Source organism: Chiloscyllium punctatum, chromosome 2 (assembly GCF_047496795.1).
Source record: "Chiloscyllium punctatum isolate Juve2018m chromosome 2, sChiPun1.3, whole genome shotgun sequence".
In the NCBI taxonomy this organism is placed as follows: Eukaryota; Metazoa; Chordata; class Chondrichthyes; order Orectolobiformes; family Hemiscylliidae; genus Chiloscyllium; species Chiloscyllium punctatum.
The window spans coordinates 66497933-66513931 of NC_092740.1; the positions used below are offsets into that span (position 1 = coordinate 66497933).

The 15999-nt window shown below is 40.0% G+C and overlaps 1 protein-coding gene across 2 annotated transcripts in view; it reads right to left on the minus strand.

The window, feature by feature from the left end:
- pdzph1 (PDZ and pleckstrin homology domains 1) overlaps positions 1-7459 on the minus strand; it is a 70722-nt gene extending 63263 nt beyond the window's left edge. For both annotated transcript variants that reach the window (XM_072583623.1, XM_072583622.1), the window contains exons 1-2: positions 7220-7459; positions 4406-4501 (exon numbers count right to left, since the gene is read on the minus strand). In XM_072583623.1, the coding sequence (XP_072439724.1) occupies positions 4406-4463 (58 nt within the window). In that variant the 5' untranslated portion in view covers positions 4464-4501; positions 7220-7459. The remainder of the gene's footprint in view (positions 1-4405; positions 4502-7219) is intronic.
- Positions 7460-15999: the final 8540 nt, after the last annotated feature.

The window sequence follows — 15999 nt, forward strand, 5'->3', positions numbered from 1 at the left end:
TGTAGATGAGTTAAAAACCAGAGGGCATATTTTTAAGGTTAGACGAGAAATATTTAAAAGGGACCTGAGGGACAACCTTTTCACACAGAAGGTTGTTCATATGTGGAATGAACTGCAGAGGAAGTGGTAGATGCAGGTACAGTTACAACAGTTAAAAGATATTTGGACTGGTACATGAAAAGGAAAGGTGCAGAAATATGGGCCAAACGCAGGCAAGTGGGACTGGTTTAGTTTGGGAAACTTGATCAAACTAGTTACACCAACATGTCTGTTTCCATGCTGTTTGACTCAATGACCCTATGACCAGGTACACAAATAAAAAAAAAGCTACTGCACAAGAAGTAATGAACAAATTTAACAGTGAGGAATGGATGCTGAGTTGTATACAGCCTTGGTTAGATGATACATAGAACACTGTGTTTTCAAAAAAAGAATGATTTTGGAGCTGGTTTCAACCAAATTCACTGGATTGATACCAGAGACAAAGCATGCAAACAGGTTATATTGATATGGTTTGTATCTCTTTGATGTAGTTAATTGAGAGGTGTTTAAAATGACAAGAAGCAGAAAGAAACAAATTATATGCTTTGATGGAAGAACCCAGAGAAAAAAAGGCCGGGAAATTGAATTGAAAGAATAATTTAAAACAAAACCTTTTGTACTCATCTCTCTGGACTGCTTCCCTTCTTATCTTTGTTATAGTTCCTAAATCCATGAAAACTTGATACATCTCTTTTCTGATAGATCAGTTCTCATCTTCAGCAGCAAAAAAAAACTTGGCTGAAGGTATTTTAACTCCTGTGGTAAGTCTGGAAATACAATAAACTCAGCAGCCACCCACTGAGACCAGGCAAGTGCTGGGATAGGCCTCTTGGGCTGATCCTTTTGCGAGCCCTGGGATTGGAAGGTTTAGAGTGAAATTGAGGCAGGCGAGTGTTAAGATTTCAATGTAGGACTTGGATGAAGTGCAACATCTTGCTGAGTTCACAAATTTGGAAAATTATACTGTATAAATTTGTAATGTTGCAGCGTAGCTTTGTAATAAGCCTGTAGTTTTGTTCATTTGTTCACTTCACCACGTGGTACACCCCTCTTGGCAGCTGTGATATCTAGTACTATTCTTAACCATCTCCTATTAAACCCTTACCTATCCAGCAACTACAACAGCAGGGCCAGCCTCTGCTTCAATGCTACTTGAATGAACCTTTCACCTTCCAGCTTTTATCTGAAGTGCAGGAGCAGTGTAATCTCCCTGGTAGGCTCACTCCTGTTGCATTCTCCTGTGTTCCACCCTCAGTCCTGGTCCCTGGCTCAAACCCAGCTGCTAAAGTGTGGGACATAGTGGAATGTTGCAGCAATCACAGAATGTAAATTTCAAGTGTCCTGGTCTCATTTCCTTCCTCATCCCTCACTCTTCAAGCTCTAACCTCTGACCTCGAAAGTGGGACAATGCTGCGGATTAAGACATTTTCATTCAGCTTAATGACCAGCAGATCAATTGACTTATCAAGTGAAGCTTTCAAAGCAATTAAGGTAGGGAAGCAGCAAGGTTTTAACACTTTAAATATCAAGTAATTCATTTGTCCAATTAAAGAATTGGGCGCCAGCTTGACGATTTTTGCCAAATGGGGTAACACTGGCAATGCTGCATTTATTGTCCATTCACAATTAATTGTTATTCCTATAATGTTAAATGCCTTGATAAGAGTGGGAATCTTCCTATTCTGAAAATGATTGTTGTTTCACAGTTTCCAAGATTTATTGCATTTAATTTGTTCATTGCCAACGGCAGTATTTGAGCCTGATTAACATACGGAATGAAGAGGTATTGGAGATTTTGGCAGGCTTAAAAGTGGATAGCTCTCCAAGTCTGGATGAGTTATGTCCCAGGCTGCTGTGGGAGGGGAGGGAAGAAAGTATAGGTGCTCTGATCCAAATTGTTAACTCCTCTCTGGCTACAGGGAAGGTGCTAGAGGACAGCTAATGTGGTTACAATTTTCAAGAAAGGTAGTAGAGATAATCCAGGGAATTATAAACTATGAGATCCATATCAGTGTAGGGAAACTACTGTGATAATTTTTAATGGGTGAATTAATCTCCACTTGGGGAGGCAAGATTTGATGGGGTAGTCAGCACTGCTCTGTCAAAGGGAGGTCATGCCTAATGAATTTAATTGAATTTTTCGAGGAGGTGACCAAGTGTGGGGATGAGGGTGATGATGTCGATGTAGCAATACCTTTCATGAGTTCCCACATAGGAGATAGATAAAGAAGGCAAAAGCACATGTGGTTCTGGGGTAACTTGCAAGATGAATCCAAAATTGACTTAGTGGTGGAAGACACTGATAGTAGTGGAAGGCTGTGTGACTGAAGGGTAGTGTCTATTGGTGTACCATAGGATTAGTGTTGTGTCCCTTATTGATGGTGAGCTATAAAAGTAATACAGATGAGAATGTAGGGAGGATGATAGTAACTTTGCGGATGACACTAAGATTGGTTGGGTGATTAACAGTGGGGAAAAAAGTCTTGGGTTACAGGAGGATATAGGTTGGTCAGATGGCCAAATCAGTGGAAGTTAGCCCCGGAAAGTGAAGTAATGCACTTTGGAAGAATTAACAAGACATGGATGTAGTCAATGAATGGCAGGACATTTGGAAGCTCAGAGGAGCGGAGGGAGTTTGGGATGCTTGCCCACAGATTCCTGAAGATTGTATGAAAGGCTAATAGGGTAGTTATGAAGGCATACCTACTTCATTAATTGTGACACAGATTATAAGAGCAGGGAGATTATGTGGAGTTGTGCAGGACTTCGGTTAGGCCACAGTTGGAGTGTTGTGTGCAGTTCTCATCGCCACACTATAGGAAGGATGTGATTCACTGGGATGTTGCCTGGGATGAGAGGCTGGAGAAGGTTGTGGTTTTTTTTTTGAGTAAAGAAAGCTGAGAAGGGACCTGATTGTGAGGGCATGGGCAGGGTGGATATGAAGCAGTTGTTTACCTTAGCTGAAGGGTCAATAACAAGGGGGAATAATTTTAAGGTGAAAGGCAGGACATATAGAGGACATTTGAGGAAACAGTTTTTCACCCAGACAGTGATGGGAATGTGGAATGAACAACTGGGGATGGTAATAAAGGTGAAATCAACTGGGAGAAAGTGTGGTCTGCAGATGCTGGAGATCAGAGTCGGGAGTGTGTTGCTGGAAAAGGCCTCATTCCTGATGAAGGGCTTCAGCCTGAAACATCGATTCTCCTGCTCCTCAGATGCTGTCTGACCTGCTGTGCTTTTCCAGCAACACGCTCTTGACTGTGGTAGTAGAGGTGGACCACCTCACAATCTTTAAAAAGTACATGGGTGAGCAATTGAAATGTCATAACATTCAAGGCTATGGGCCAAGTGCTAGAAAGTGGGACTAATGTAGACAGGTTCATACGGACTTGATAGGCTGAAGGGTTTCTTTTGTGTTGTAAGACTATGACTCATGCCTTGTGGATTCCTATAAGGTAACTAAAGTACCACCAAATTTTTCACCAATTCTAGGAGGAAAGCCTATTAAAAAATGAAAATGTATTGCCCCTCTAAACTGTCAGTCTGCTGGATGCTAATGCAGGTAAAGTCACTCTCTTGGTTTCCAAGAACAAAGAAGGCTTTGTTCACCATACTTAGTCCACCACTGATTTTTGAGTTGGCCTCACTTTTTACCCAAGCCAATGATAAATTGAGTTTCCCACAAGTTTTAGTCCAGGTTGGACTGAGGTCCTGGTTTTGTTGTCACCCCATTGCTGCAGTATTTCATTTACAATCATCAATGTGACTTGAGATCCGTTGCAAAAGCAATGGGAAGTCTACTTGGCTCAAGGTCTGCTCCCCCACTGCCTCTGGTCATGATCCTACCCTCTTCCAAACCAAATTCAAATCCAGCTTCTTGTGACCCAGCCAGCCCTTAGAAAAGGTAGGAAATTTTACAAACTCAGTAAAATTAATTCGGCATGTGAAGAGGCAAAAAGAAAATAGTGAATTATTACATACCATACATAGAATAAATAAAGAGCAGGAGAAATATACAGAGATATTTGTAGAATGTGAAAAATTCTAGACATAGGGTACTGAAGTAATTCATGAATATCAAAGAGCATTCCAGAATAAGACAGAAAACCATGTGGAAATCATGTGAAAAGTTACATATAGAGAAAATAATTTTATGTTCTTGTTCTTTCACAATGCTACACAAGATTCATCAGTAACTCTGGTGTCAAATTTTTAAAAAATTCAAGACAGTCGAAACCTACCATCTGCACAGGTGATTGTTTAACTAACGTATTATTCAAAATTTAATGTTTAATCTTCTTTTGTTATTAGCTATATTTTAACATTGTATACCTACAAATACCATTAATAGCCTACTTACTCTCTTTGGAACTGGAACATTTTCTTTTTCTACTACTTCTTCGCTTTCTTCGAGTCATCTTCAGGAAACTTAAGAACTTTCTAAATTGTCCAAATCCTTAAGAGTTGAAATTATACATAGATATATAAGTAACAAGTGCATATAATAGTAATCAATAACATAAACTTTCGTTTCCAACTGTTCATTATTTTACACAATTTACTAGCAGGAAATAGTGAAGCATTAGCAAATCTAAAACTTTAAAAAATATTTACTGCATGTGGGTCATTGGTTCTGCTGGTGTTTACTGTCATGAATGTGAGCTGGAGATTTACATTTACAACTAATCCCTCTTGGACAACATTCTTGCAAAGAAAGCAAAATTGTGATGCTAACAAATTGTACTTTAAGTTGACTTTGATAAAATACCTTCTATGTTAAAATTAATTTTGGCAATTGTTTTGTTGTTTCATTTAAACAAATCAGCTTGACAAAACTTTTATCGTACACTCATCCGAACAATTGAAAAAATTCCAATGCATCAGGAAAATGATGAGTGCAAGATGAAAAGATTAGACAAAAGGTGTCTTTTTCAGCAATAGTTAAGTGTCCTAAGGGACATCACAGGAGCGTAATGAGATAAAATCTGACTGAGGAAAGTTTGGAGATAGTAGGAGGAATGACTGAAAACTTGGTAAAGAAGTAGGTCTTAAGAAGGAAAGCAAATTAGGGAGATGGGGAGGTTAGGAACTAGTATTTTCACAGTAGTGTGGCAAAGGTTATTGATAGGTCAGTTTTACAGTTGGAAGATTAGAGTTCTTGGTTAGTTTTATAACTGACACAAGTTATGAAGTTTGATTCATGGGGTGGCATAGCAGAATTTGAACATAGGGATGAACCCTGAAATTGTGAAGTTTTGTTGTGGGCAGTCAAGATCATTGAGCACAAGGGTAATGAATAAAAAAAATGTATTATGGAATAGAAAATAGGTAATGTAATTTGATGAGCTCAGTTTAAGATGGGTAGGAAGTGATAGGCTAGCCAGGAGAATATTTTTGGAAATAAAAACACAGATGAGGATTTTAGCAGCAAATGGGTTGAGGCAAAGGCACAGAAACATAACATTAGAATTTTGGAAGTGGGAAGTTCTTGTGATGGTGAGGATATTGTTGCAGGAGCTCTGCACATGATGAAATTGGATGTTTAGGTTTTGAATTGCAAGTTCAGTGTGAAATAATGGCTAGAAAGGAGCTAAAATTTGAGTTTTCCACAAAGACTGGCTTGCCTTCCCAATTCTTAATTAAATTAAATTTTGACTCATCAAGAATGTTGGACAAACAAATTAACAACACAAAGTCTGTGGAAGGACAGAGAGAGAGAGTTTCAGGAGATTCTGCCACTATTACTGGATAAAAAGAAAAAAGAGATGTGATTCACTTTGAGCTCAAAGAGGTCGGGGATCAATAACTTATAAATTAGATACTGATATGGATATAGAGCTAGAGGACGATACTTCAAAAAATGTAGCTAAGTGCAAGACAGTTCTTCATGGAGGCAATAAGGGCTCACACACCTGCTGGCGAACTGGCAACAGCACTGTATTGCTTCTTTTGGGGAAGATCCAGTGCACTTCGTATCACTGAGCAGAGATGTGCCTTACCTGGGATAGAACACTAGGATGGAAATCCTGCACCAACTTGAAGAAGTTTTGTATTGCTCCATGTCATCACTAGGGAGCATTGTCAGCTGCCAGGAATGCACTGACCTGGAAGCCGAAGATCATTCAGGGATGAACAGGTGAGTTATTGTGGATTGGGGTCAGGGGCTGAGGTGATGAGACAAAGATCATCGGTAGCAAAGGCATGGGATGATGATTCCCAGTGGCTGCTTTCGTCCTTTTATGATGTCAGGTCACTGAGTGCCCTTTAACAAATGACTCGTCTGGGAAACTAAGAGAAGTCCCAACAGCTTGATTTCAGAAAATGCAATGAAGAGGCCAACTATCTTAGCAGCTGTTAGAAAGGACATACTTCGTAAATCAATGAGGCAATCATTGTCCAAGATAGGCAATAGGAATGCTCCCGTGTGATTGTCTCTATGGAGTCTACATTCTCCTACACTATTTATACCAGGTTTCATTTAAACATGACCTGAGTTGTGAGTGGGAGAAGGTGAACTGAAGAAGGAAGCTTCAGTGTTAGGAAGAATGGGTCCAAATGGCTGGGTGTCCTCAAAGGAGAACCAGTTGGGGGAAATTGGGAGCTAGCATCCAGGCTGAAGGGCTTCGCTGTCAGCCATTGAGTACCCATAAAGAAGAACCACATCTTGAAACTTCCCCAACCGCCCCGCCCTACCCCGCAAAGAGAACTGGGAACTTGCCAGGCTTAAAGAAGCTCTGTGCAGTAGAATGGGGTCCTCCCTTGGCCATTTAAGTGGCTTCGTTGGCCTCCCAGGTTAATAGTCAATCAGTCAACTTTATTGCTAAGGCACGGCAATGGGAAGATGTTAGATTCCCCTTAAGTCTTACCAGTCCATGTTGCCGGCCTTTCTACCTTCCAGTCCATTCCCAAAGGGCCACAGGAAATTCTGGTTAAGTTTCTATCATGATCAGCTCAGGGGTAGCATAGTCCTAAGTAAAAGTTGTCAAAATGCCACCCAGTTGTGATTGTTCAGTAACCTGATGATGCCAGGAAAAGAATTGGCAAAACGGTGGGAGAAGGGGAGATCCACATCTCTCAACAGTAGAGTAATTATTACATCACAAGCTTTGAATTTCACTACATTAACAATTTTATTTTCTCTCTCATGTCTATTAAGTCTGATTATCTTCCTTACCTGTTAAACTTGAAATGTCCTAAACATTGCAAGAACGGTTTCTGTGACGATCCATACCTTCACACCAGTTCTTTCATAATTTTGAAATCATTCTGAAATTCTGAAGTATTCTGTCTCTTTTTGCAGTTCAATAGATTCCAGTCATGCAAGAAACATGCCCCTCAGGGAATGCTGCTAAGGGTTCAGGAAGGAATGTTTCTATGGAGGCATCAAAAGCGTGACTATTTGTCTCTCTTTGCTTGTTCCAGTTTGTGTTTCTATTTTTGCCTCTAAGCCCTGAAGCTGATTACTTGGGTTAATCCTTCTGAGCTTTAGAGATGTTCCACCTGTGTCTTTTACTCTGACTGGTGTATTTTTCTTTTCCTAAAGGTCTCATTGCAGTTTTAAGGAAACATGATTTTAAAAAATCAATTTAAATTCCTGCTGATTCTGATTATTCTACTCTCCTTTTCTTGTTAAAGAGCTTTGTCTGGCACAATGAAATCTTCAGAATGAGGGACACATACCCTTACAGATTAAGGGCCAGGAAATGGCCATATAAGACGGCATTAAACTCACCAATCTCAGAGTGGTATGTTCTAACCCTATCCAACAAGATGCATTGTTATGGCAATGTATTTTTTTGTATTTTTGTCCTTAAGCTTTAATCACAAGAATTACTTCCAAATTTGTACAAAAATCTGCATTTCTACAAATGCAAGCTTCAGTATATTTTGCGATGCATATTAGAAGCTAAAGGTAAATAATGGTGATTTCCAGATGTAATAAAGTTGTTGAATTTGACTAGGGCGCTATACTAATAAAATAATCTGCAGAAATTTTACAGAGCCAATATTGCTGTGTCCTGATTCTTGATGCTGTCTGGAATCAAGCCATTAATTTATTGTGTGTAGGTGACCAGCAAAGCCAAGACTGTGAGAGTGAATTTTAAAGTAAGTGTTGGAGTCAATGATGCTAAAGCCAATGTTATGAAGTTGAAGGCGTGTACTGTACCTTTAAGAGAGTGCAAATGCTGTTTTGCACTGAGAGCTTACAAGCACCTGTCATATAACTGGCTAGCAGTCTCGGTGTACTAGAAAATTGAAAATATGTAAAAGTTAGCTGTGAAATAGATAACTGAGTTGTTTTGACAACAATTTGAATCTAACCAATCCTTTTAAATTATGCCCCAGCTTACTAAAACCCATTTGAGTTTGAATTTATTGTTTTTGCCAACCTTGAACCAATAAGGTGATGCCATACTTGGAGTATAAAGAAGCAAGCACTTTGAAAGTCAGACAGAGAGACCAACTGCCATTGACAGAGTAACTGCCAGCAACACACTCTGTCAAAGATACCTTTCTCATATGAAACACCTTTGCAGTAAAAGACAGAAGATGACACAGGGCAATCTTGAGCCAGAGGAAGACAGATACAGACGACGACAGCCTCCGCTGTAATGATGATGTAATTTTAATATGGGTTTTTATGGGAACAGCATATTGTTATCGAGTGGGAGGTTGATAACAAGCATTTAAAAGAAAGGATGCTTAGGGTTGTAGATATTTGTTGTTTAATGTTCACTTTTAGAGTTGAGGAATAAATTGAGATTATTGTCTTTAAATAGTGGAGTCTGGGAGTTCTCTGTCACTCACACTTTAACAGATTATGAGGTGAGGTGAGCTTTAATTAACAGAAGTGTTCACTGCCATGTCGTAACAGAAGCATGCAGTAGGGTATTTGTATATTTCATTTCTTCTACTGCTTCGTCAATCACATGTAGATGAGCAACCTGATGATGCATACTGCCTCTGGGATTTGTCTGTCTTTCTCTGGTTCTTTTCAATCATTTGGGCCCTGAAGTCTGAGTAGATAGGAAGGAAAGGAAAAAATAAACTTGTATTTCTATGACATTTATTACAACTATTGAATAAAGTGTTTTACTGGTCCCAATAAATTACTTTTGGAATTAGACACTGTTATAATGTAGGAAGCTTATAATGTAGGAAGCATGGCTGCCACATTGTGCATTGACAAACTGCATGCAATAGTGCCAGATAACCTGATTTATGGAAGGAGAGATAGTGACTGGGAAAACTCCTCTGCTCTTTATTGAAATAATAACATGGCAGCTTTTCCATCCACCCAGGTAAGCAGTTGAAGACTTAGAGTCTCGTATCCCTTTTGACTCAGTACTGGATCATCCATTTTCATTTTTATACTTGAGTCCTGGGCTAGAATTTTATTGTGCTGACAGTGGCCCCAATTCCCAGCTTAGAAATCTGGGACAAATCCACCTCTATGTGACCAGAAAGCCCCTGACTGAGTTAATAGCCAGGAGGCCATTATTCAACTTGAGCAGGGACTTCCACACCCATCTGTGAGGAAGTCTCATCCTCGAGAATTGCCAGCCAGTCAAATACCTGGCAGCTGTTGAGCCACAGTACTGGAACTGCAGGCAGCCTTCATCAATAATCATCGGAACTGAATTAGAAAGTCAGTGGGTGGTTTCTCCATTTTCAGGAGGAAGATTCCCAAAACTCAGTCCCAACAAGGCCATCAAGAAGGAGAAGTGTTTGCTACTTCAGTCTGGGATCTTGTAACTCTGACATGGCAGTGCTACTCACTGAATCATGGCCCACATTTAGAGGGGGGAAGACCAGCCTGATGATTGTTGGACTATCGCTTGCTCTGATCTTTCCAAGCATTGATGTGGCAATGTTTATGAAATGGGTTGGATGAAAGTCTATACAGTGTGATTGCCTTTGCTCTAGATAACAGCAGCAGGAGTAATGGAAAGGACAGGCCAAGAAATGTTTTGCTAGATGGGAAGCTTATGTCTGATATCTGCTGAAGAGGATGCAAGCTTTAAGAGTTAGTCTTTAAACAAAATTGTATTAATTGCTCAAAGGCTTAGACTGTCTAGCTCATAACAACTCATCAAAATGTGGAACAATCAGTTACAAGTCTACTTGTAAGGGTTTTAGGACCCTGGAGTAACTTTGCAATGATGTCAGAAGCTGCTGCCCATGGGGCATAAGTAGCACAGTGTGTACTGAATTGAGTTAGAATGAACTTGGAGCACAGTCCAAGGGGTCTGATAAATAACCAGACTTCTGTCATAAAGAGTGAAAGGCCTTAGTCAATGGCCTATCTCCCAAGCTTTAGTGTATCCCTTACACTTGGACTTTGTAATGGACCAATCTGCAACACTTAGTTAAATACAACTCCTTGCACTGGAAAAACATCATGGTTTCACAGACCATGGAATGTTTTTCACTGAGTCTACGGTCCTTTAGGCATGGTTAGTATTTATCTTGGTGTACATCCCTAGGACAGCCAAGCACAGTGGTGTACAGAATTCTGTATTATGGAACTGTTCAGGATAAGCTGCAATAAAAGCCACTGTATACCTGCCTAGCTATTGTCAAGAAGCTGTCCAATGTAGTCATACATCATTCTTATCCATGCCTCTAGACCGCAATCATGGAGGGAGCACAGCATGGGTAAACTAGAGCAAAATACTAAACAAATAACTATTGAAATTTCTGAAATATATTATTGACAAGATGGATTGTTTCTGTAGCCATTGACCCTACAATGGTAGATGACAAGCATACGAGTTTTATTCTTTGCATGGTAAGGCATTAGATTGGATTGCTAATTTGGGTGGACTGGAGAATGATACTTTGCTGTTGGCTGGATTACTTTACCCTGTTCAGTGGAAGGTACTCCATGAGAGCTCCAGCTGTATGCATGTTCCCTGATGTAACCTTTCTTATTTTGTCAACCCTGTTTTTTTAACCTTGGCAGGGTGAAGCAATCCGGCAAACAGCAAAGTAACATTCTCCATGACCTTTATTCTGAAATGTATTGGAGGAAACAAGGCAGTGAAATTGCTGTCTGAACATTCTAAGGATCCACTCAAATTGATCTGTCAATCTGATGAGGGTCGATTCTGAGAGGTGCCATCAGCCAAATAGGCTGGAAATCGTCCCAGTCACCCAGATGTTAGCATCTTGCTACCTGCTCTTCTTAGTCCCACATAGAATACAACAAAATATACTTAAAATATTCTCTTCTGATGCTAGATTTTATTTTCTGTCTTTACCTGATTGCTAAACACTAATATCTTCCCCTTTCCTGCTGGTGATAACTTAACAACAAGGATGTATAGTAATGCTTTGCATATGTTGTTGAGATCCTTCCAATTCTAGCATAGCTGTATCAGTAATACAATATAGAGTTAGTGCATTCACAAAATATTCTTCATACTTCACACATTTGCTTCCAAAATTCCTTTTTAAAAATCATACAAAGTCATACATATTACCACAGAGTCTACATTGTGTGTGGGGGTTGTGCTATACTGATATTCTCTGGTAACATGATATAGCCATTAGCCTGTCACAGGTTGGAGTGAGATGACCTCATGGAATTGAAGTCATTTCTCTAATTTTATGCAATGATTTACATCATCAGTAGAAGTGTGCTACCTGAATGCTTGATGTCATAATCATTGCTATCACAGTTTCTAATTTCAAACTGAAAACTTTAGTCAATGAAGGCTAACTAAAATGTATTTCAAAACTATTGCATGGAATGACTGACATGTCCTTAGTCAGAGTTTGTTGTAAACTAACTGGCTTTGATTGTAGCTGTTGTCACTGTAGCACAAGACTGTTTAACCTCTGGTTAATGAAGAAAGGTTTTAGGCTGAAAGAAGTAACAAAGAGATCAAAGTGACATCACAAGAGCATGCATCCTAGCAACAGAGATTTTTGTTTTGAAAAAATACAAATAGCTGTTTTGAATTTAAAACTATATTCTAGAAGGGAATGTTAACACTTGAGTGTTATCAGTTACATCGTGATAGTCGCTTGGACAACAGACATTCTCCTTCAATCACATTGCATGTGCTATCTGTCACTCCTGCATGCTGATAGTCTTTGATCTTGGCAGTTAAGCTGTATCCATAAGGCTGAAGAGATGACAGATCATGGACTTAAATCAAGAATATTTGATATTCTTAAACCAAGCTCATGGAGCTTACAAAATTTATCCTTCCCATGGCGTATTTCAAGTGATCGATTGTCACAGGTGCAGCTCAAGGAATATCAGGTAATTAGTATTGTTATAAGTAAAACATTTACATCTCACACCATTGTCCTTGAAAAATTGCCTGCAGACATGCTGAAGAGATTAGTAGGTAGTGGTGGCCTGGGATTTCTTTTGCCATATTGCTTTACACTCCAGGGCTCACTTTGTAGCGTTTTATCTGTGCATGACATTATCAGACCAACTGTGAACATAATCAAATCTATTTATGTTAAATCACAAGTAAAATTTATATAAAAAGGAATAGCTTCTAAATCTATAGCATTAAAGAAAAATATTGAAGCATGCAAGTGCAAGAATCAAGCGTTCGTGCTACGGATTGTTGATAAAGAGCGTATCACTGTTCTCAGGACCAGTGCAGTTTCACAAGATCAGGTCATTTACCACTGTCATTTGGCAATGGGCATAGCTTTAGGATGAGGGGGGAAAGATATAAAAGAGACTTAAGGGCAACTTTTTCACACAGAGGGTGGTGCGTGTGTGGAATGAGCTGCCAGAGGAAGTGGTGGAGGCTGGTACAATTACAACATTTAAAAGGAATCTGGATGGGTATATGAATAGGAAGGGTTTGGAGGGATATGGGTCAGGTGCTGGCAGTTGGGACTAGATTTGGGTGGGATATCTGGTTGGCATGGATGAGTTGGACTGAAGGGTCTGTTTCTGTGCTGTACATCTCTATGTTCCTTATTTCAGAATTTTAAAATCTATTATTGAGACATGGGCATCGCTGGCAAGGCCTGCATTAATTTGCCCATCCTTAATTGCCCAATAGTAGATTGTGCTGAGTTTCCCTTTTGAACCACTGCAAGTGTTGGGTTGTAGACACACTCAAAGTGCTATTTGGAAGGGAGTTCCAGGATTTTCACCCAGTAACAATGAAGAAACAATGTTATAACTCCATGTCAGGATAATATGCAGAGGACTTAAAGTCGTGGTGTTCCCATGTATCTATTACCATTGTCCTTCTGGGTGGTAGAGATTCTGGGTTTGGAAGATGCTGTCAAAAGAGGCTTGGTGAATTAGTGTACATCTTGGAAATGGTTGGTATATTGCCACTGTGGTGGTGAAGGGAGTGATTATTGAAGGTTGTGGTTAGGTTACCAGTTAAGGAGGCTTGTTTGTCTTGGATTGTATAAAGATTCTTGAGTGTTGATGGAACTGCACTCATCCAGGAAACTGGGGACTATGCAATAACATTCCTGATATGTCCCTTGTAGATTACAGGATTACTTGCTATTTATCAGCCTAAACCTGGATATTGTTCAAGTCTTTTTGCATTTGGACATGGACTGCTTCAATATTTGAGGAATCATGAATGATATTGAACATTGAGAAATCATCAGCAAACATCTCCACTTCTGACCTTATGATGGAGGGAATTTTAATGATGAAGACATTTGGGTCGAGGACATTACCCTGAAAAGCTTCTGTAGTGATGTCCTGGCGCTGAGATGAACCATCTTCCTTCATGTTTCATATGGCTCCAACCAACAGAGAGTATTCTCACAATTCTAGTTGACTCCAGTTTTGCTAGGGCTCTTGATACCATAAACAGTTGAATGTGACCATGATGCCAAGGGCTGTCACTTTCACCTCACCTGTGGAATTCAGCTCTTTTGTCCAAGTCTTAACATTGGCTGTAATGAGGTCAGGAGCTAAGAGACCCTGGCAGAACTTGACTGAGTGTCAGTGAGCAGGTCATTCCTTTGCAAGTGCTGATGTCAACTGCTTCCATCATTTTGCTGATGATTGAAAAGATTAATAGGACAGAACTTTGCCGATTCTATTTGTTCTGCATTTAGTGTGCAAGTCATACATTGACATTGTTTACACTCCTGGGTAGATGTACTTGATCTGACATGGCTAATTCAGGAGGACAGTATCCTTAGTGAAAATATAGGACTTGGCCTTCATGATGACTGTAGTGGTCATTTTATTAATTTAATTGTGGACAGGTGCATCTGTGACAAATAGATTGGTGAAGATGAAGTTAAGTCTGTATTTCCTTCTTGCTAGTTCTCTCACTGTTCCTCAGAACCCAGCCATTTTAGTCAGCAGTGGTTCTAACAAGCCACTCTTCATTACAGATATTGAAGTTCCCCACCAGAGTGAATTCTGTGCCATTGTCACTCTCACTGCTTCCTTCAAATGGTATTCAACAGGGAGGAGTACTAATTCATCGACTTGGTGGGGAGTGATACTTGCTAATCATGGAGGTTTCCTTACCCATGTTTGATCTGATGCCATGTGATTTCATAGGATCTGGAGTCTGTGTTGAGGATTCCTTCGTGACTGTATACAATGTTGCTGCTACCTCTGCTGGGTTTGTCTCACTGATGGGACAGGAAATAGCCAAGGATGGTGATGGTTGTGTCAGGGACATTATATGTAAGGTATTATTCCATGATTATGACTATATAAGACTGTCGCTTGACTAAATTATGGGACAGCTCTTTGAATAATGGCACAAACCCCTGGATGTTGGTAAGGAGGACAGAATCAACAGGGCTGTGTTGGCCATTACTACTTTCATTGTCTAAGCTGATGCCAGGCAGTCCATTTGGTTTCATTTCTTTGTTTCAACTGTGTAACAATTTGATGCAACTGAGTGGCTTGCGAAGGTCATTTTAGAGAGCAGTGAAGAATCAGCCATGCTGCTGTGGGCCTGGGGTCAAATATATACTAACCCATGTAAGGATGGCAGATGTCCTCCTCGAAAGGGAACTAGTGAACCAGATGGGTTTTTACAACAAAACAGTTGTTCCAAGATTACCCTAAAGTTAGCTTTTTAACTTCACATTTTACTGAATGCAAATTTCATTATGTGCTAAGATGGGATTCAAAGCTGTATCCCCAGAACATTAACTTTGGGGTTCTAGATTACTTGTTCAGTGACAATAACAGTATGGTCCCCCTGAACACAATCTGTTTGAGCATCCTAATAATATGTTTGGAAAGAAATAAAGCGTACTAATAATCTAGAATTTTGGTGATACTTTTGATTACACGGATCCTCAGCAACGTAATAGCACAGCAACTAGACAGCTGTTCAAGGCCCAAAGGCAGCTTGGCTAATACTGCCTCACACATACAAACCCTTTCCTTCACATCAGTCACTGCTTAAACACAAGTTTACCTGTCCTTAACTACATCCCATCTAAACAAACTCTATAGGTCACCAGCATTCTGCCTCCAGTGCCAGCTGTAGACTTGGTTCTTGTCATTGGTAGGCAACCATCACACACAGGCAGAGATGAGCTTTTGTTTAAGCCAGTGAAAATGAAAACACTAAAATGAATAGAGGCTGCAGTTCACGCCAATAATGCAAACCAAACCATAGTGACTAATAACTACTACATTCCATGATACTGTGCTGCATCCAACTCTCATCTCTTGGAACTGGCTGTCAATCAGCTTCTCTCTGGTTTGTAGCATCTGATGTAGCTGAGCTCTGTCATGCACAAGAAGACCTTTCTCCTCCCCAGTGTCCTCATTCTCCTCCTTGGAAGACTGCTCATGTGCCCCCACATCCTCAGCATCCAGCACATCATCTGGTTGTCTGCTCCAATTGTGCAGAGCACTGCCTGTCAGGATAATGTGGAACACTCTGTCAAGATCACCGTATCACAAATCTCCTGAACATTGCCTAACAAGATTGCACAGCCGGGCCAATTAGCTCATCT